This window comes from Coregonus clupeaformis, unplaced genomic scaffold (assembly GCF_020615455.1).
Source record: "Coregonus clupeaformis isolate EN_2021a unplaced genomic scaffold, ASM2061545v1 scaf2198, whole genome shotgun sequence".
NCBI lineage: Eukaryota > Metazoa > Chordata > Actinopteri > Salmoniformes > Salmonidae > Coregonus > Coregonus clupeaformis.
Genome location: NW_025535652.1, coordinates 20,001 through 25,000, shown reverse-complemented (window position 1 = coordinate 25,000; position 5,000 = coordinate 20,001). Strand labels below are relative to the sequence as shown.

General features: G+C 42.2%; 1 protein-coding gene across 1 annotated transcript in view; it reads left to right on the top strand.

Annotated features, from left to right (window-relative positions):
* The window catches only part of LOC121559060 (adhesion G protein-coupled receptor L3-like), a gene marked incomplete at its 3' end in the record, with an annotated part of 80,242 nt that overhangs the window by 58,359 nt on the left and 16,883 nt on the right, over nt 1–5,000 (top strand). Inside the window, exon 3 of the mRNA XM_045219256.1 lies at nt 458–567. Coding sequence (XP_045075191.1) covers nt 458–567 — 110 coding nt within the window. The remainder of the gene's footprint in view (nt 1–457; nt 568–5,000) is intronic.

Below are 5,000 nucleotides of genomic sequence, written 5' to 3'. Positions count from 1 at the left end.
GTAAACTAAAGAGTCAATCAGAGTGATTTTTCAACAAATTGTGTGTGTAGTGTTTGTAAGGCCTCTTACTCTTGTCTCTCTATGGCAACACATTCACCACCTTGTATTTAGTGTCTTACCTGTATGTCCATGTTGTTGTCTATGTAGCACAGAAGACCCGTTGATAGGGAGTTCAATGAGTGTGTTTTATGTATGTCTGTATATTGTCACGTTGACCTTGACCTGTCCTTGATGTCTCCATGTGTAACAACCAGATGTTGTCTCTCTGTTGTATCAGTGTCCAGGTGTAACAACCAAATGTTGTTTCTCTGTTGTGTCAGTGTCCAGGTGTAACAACCAGATGTTGTCTCTCTGTTGTGTCAGTGTCCAGGTGTAACAACCAGGCCCAGTGTATGTATGTGTCTGTGTTCACGTTCTAATGTTTACCTGTTGTTGTTGTTGTTGTTGTTGTCTCCAGGTGTAACAACCGTACCCAGTGTGTTGTGGTAGCAGGACCTGATGTCTTTCCTGACCCCTGCCCTGGAACATACAAATACCTGGAGGTGCAGTACGAGTGTGTCCCCTACAGTAAGTACTATACTACACTATACTATACTATACTAAACTACAGTATGTGTGTCCCCCCTACAGTAAGTACTACTCTACACTATATTATACTATACTATAATATACTATAATATACTACAGTATGAGTGTGTCCCCTACAGTAAGTACTATACTATACTATACTATACTATACTATACTATACTATACTATACTATACTATACTATACTATACTACATCCTGTGTGTGTCCCCTACAGTAAGTACTATACTATACTATACTATACTACAGCATGTGTGTCCCCCCTACAGTAAGTACTACTCTACACTATATTATACTATACTATAATATACTATAATATACTACAGTATGAGTGTGTCCCCTACAGTAAGTACTATACTATACTATACTATACTATACTATACTATACTATACTATACTATACTATACTATAATGTACTGTTCTATACTATACTATACTATACTATACTATACTATACTACATCATGTGTGTGTCCCCTACAGTAAATACTATACTATACTATACTATACTATACTATACTATACTATACTATACTATACTATACTACACTACACTATACTATACTATACAGTATGCGTGTGCCCCTACAGTGAGTACTACTATAAACGACTGTATTACTACAAATTATAGTATAGTACTATATTAGGTACTCATATTATACTATATTGTTCATATGTATCATACTATCATTTGCATCTACTATAGTTTTTACTCTGGAAAATACTTATGGAACTCAGGTACTCCATACAACATTATTATACTATATACTCTGGTAAATACTTATGGAACTCAGGTACTCCATACAACATTATTATACTATATACTCTGAGAAATACTTATGGAACTCAGGTACTCCATACAACATTATTATACTATATACTCTGGGAAATACTTATGGAACTCAGGTACTCCATACAACATTACTATACTATATACTCTGGGAAATACTTATGGAACTCAGGTACTCCATACAACATTATTATACTATATACTCTGGGAAATACTTATGGAACTCAGGTACTCCATACGACATTGTTTCTTGATAGTAAAATGTTTCCATCTGGCACAATGTTGCTGTCTAGAGACTGAAATACCATGAACTTATGAACTGATAAGAATGTTTGAGAATATATTATTTACACCACAGCCATATCCCTTGGGTTTGAAAAAAGCACTGCTTTTTTGATTCAGGGAAAGTAACTGACCTAGGACAAACACTGGCGCTGGAAAATCTGAGGTCTTCGTGGAATCTCAGCTTTTCCAACAGGAAATAAGGGAAGGAAGGATGAGCTTAAATGACTGTCTGACCTCCGACCTTTCTGTTGACAGACTCAGTTTGGGAAAAAGACTGCTCCTCTCCTCTCCTCTCCTCTCCTCTCCTCTCCTCTCCTCTCCTCTCCCTCCTCTCCTCTCCTCTCCTCTCCTCTCCTCTCTCTCCTCTCCTCTCCCTCTCCTCTCCTCCCTCCCTCCCCTCCCCCTCCCTCCCTCCCTCCTCTCCTCTCCCCCTCCCTCCCCTCCCTCCCCTCCCTCCCCTCCCTCCTCTCCTCTCCTCTCCCTCTCCTCTCCTCTCCTCTCCCTCCCTCTCCTCCCTCTCCTCTCCTCTCCTCTCCTCTTCCCTCCCTCCTCCTCCCTCTCCTCTCCTCTCCTCTCCTCTCCTCTCCTCTCCTCTCCTCTCTTCTCTTCTCTTCTCTTCTCTTCTCTTCTCTTCTCTTCTCTTCTCTTCTCTTCTCTTCTCTTCTCTTCTCTTCTCTTCTCTTCTCTTCTCTTCTCTTCTCTTCTCTTCTCTTCTCTTCTCTTCTCTTCTCTTCTCTTCTCCTCTCCCCTCCTCTCCTCTCCTCTCCGCTCTCTCCAGACAGCCAAGCTAAACCTGATCCTCTATGGAAAACATTCAATTATATTTCAGTAAATAGGCCTGATGGTGACGGCTAGATTAAATAATAACAGCCTCAGTATCTCTCCCAGAGCCGGATGGAAACAGAACATGATACCTGCCTAATGTGGCACTGCCCTGATTCAGTTTTCTCAGAGTTGGCTGTCTTTGTGTGTGTGTGGGAGGGAGGGAGGGAGGGAGGAGGGGAAGTGTGTGTGTGTTTGTGAGGGGAGGGTGTATACTGTCTGTGTGTGTTTGTGTGTGTGTGTGTGTGTGTGTGTGTGTGTGTGTGTGTGTGTGTGTGTGTGCGTTCGTGCGTGTCTGCCATTTTTGTGAGCTCCAGCTCACTGTTGCAACATTATTAAGTTCCCTAAGAACAACCAGGAGCACAGATAGATGGGTTCCACTGTGATCTGATAACAGAGGAACAACACCTGGATAAAGTTTCCCCTGTAGAGAGGATCAACACCTGGATAAAGTTTCCTCTGTAGAGAGGCACAACACCTGGATAAAGTTTCCCCTGTAGAGAGGAACAACACCTGGATAAAGTTTCCTCTGTAGAGAGGAACAACACCTGGATAAAGTTTCCTCTGTAGAGAGGAACAACACCTGGATAAAGTTTCCTCTGTAGAGAGGAACAACACCTGGATAAAGTTTCCTCTGTAGAGAGGAACAACACCTGGATAAAGTTTCCTCTGTAGAGAGGAACAACACCTGGATAAAGTTTCCTCTGTAGAGAGGAACAACACCTGGATAAAGTTTCCTCTGTAGAGAGGAACAACACCTGGATAAAGTTTCCTCTGTAGAGAGGTACAACACCTGGATAAAGTTTCCCCTGTAGAGAGGAACAACACCTGGATAAAGTTTCCCCTGTAGAGAGGCACAACACCTGGATAAAGTTTCCTCTGTAGAGAGGCACAACACCTGGATAAAGTTTCCTCTGTAGAGAGGATCAACAACTGGATAAAGTTTCCTCTGTAGAGAGGAACAACACCTGGATAAAGTTTCCCCTGTAGAGAGGAACATCAACTGGGTAAAGTTTCCCCTGTAGAGAGGAAACTAGTTTTTTTGTCTCTTTCCCTCCCTCCCTCCCTCCTCCCTCCCTCCCTCCCTCCCTCCCTCCCTCCCTCCCTCCCTCCCTCCCTAACATAGGAGTTAGTTAGCCATATGCTAATAACACCCACTCAATTTAACATAGGCGTTAGTTAGCCATATGCTAATAGCACCCACTCAATTTAACATAGGCGTTAGTTAGCCATATGCTAATAATATCCACTCATTTTATCCTAGGAGTTAGTTAGCCATATGCTAATATCTCTCCACTCAATTTAACATAGGAGTTAGTTAGCCATATGCTAATAACACCCACTCAATTTAACATAGGCGTTAGTTAGCCATATGCTAATATCTCCCACTCAATTTAACATAGGCATTAATTAGCCATATGCTAATAACACCCACTCAATTTAACATAGGCGTTAGTTAGCCGAAATGAAATAACACCCACTCAATTTAACATAGGAGTTAGTTAGCCATATGCTAATAACACCCACTCAATTTAACATAGGAGTTAGTTAGCCATATGCTAATAGCACCCACTCAATTTAACATATGAGTTAGTTAGCCATATGCTAATAACACCCACTCAATTTAACGTAGGAGTTAGTTAGCCATATGCTAATAGCACCCACTCAATTTAACATAGGAGTTAGTTAGCCATATGCTAATAATATCCACTCAATTTATCCTAAGAGTTAGTGATATGCTAGTACTACACCCACACAGTCTATTTCATTAAATTAGTGTAGTGCCATATAAACTGTATTTATCATAGGCGTTAGTTAGCGATATGCTAATAATATCCACTCATTTTATCATAGGCGTTAGCGATACGCTGGTAATATACCCACACAATCTATTTCAGAACAATGGCATTGTGGCTCTGTGTTAAAGCTAATTAGGAGATACAATCGTCTTGTTCTCCCCATTATGACTGTTCTGTCAGCTCTGTCTAAAACACCAGGAATCACTGCATAACACACACACATGTATAGTATGCAGGCACGTACGCAGACGTGCACACACAAACACACACACACACACACACACACTTCAATTATGATCTAAAACCCAGAAATCACTTGATAAGGCCCCAACGGAACACTGGAGCACTGTCGGCATGGAGACCAGGGCTCTCGATTACCAAATTATATCTGAGAGAGTGAGAGAGAGAGAGAGAGAGAGAGAGAGAGGTTGGTGGAGGAGAGGAGAGAGGAGGGTGGGAGAGGGGGGAGAGGAAGAGAGGAAAGAGCGAGAAAGATGTAGGGAGGTAGAAATGGAGTGGGGTTGGAGAGTTGTGGGGAAGAGAGAAGAGGAGAGGGTTGGGGGTAGAGAGATTTAGTGAGGAGAAGAGCTGAATTAGATCCATGTCATGAAGCTAATGACGGCATACTGGGTTGTATGGAGAGAAGAGGAGGGAGAGAGGAGCCAGGGAGGGAGGGAGGAGGGAGGGAGGGAGGGAGGGAGGGAGGGAGGGAGGGAG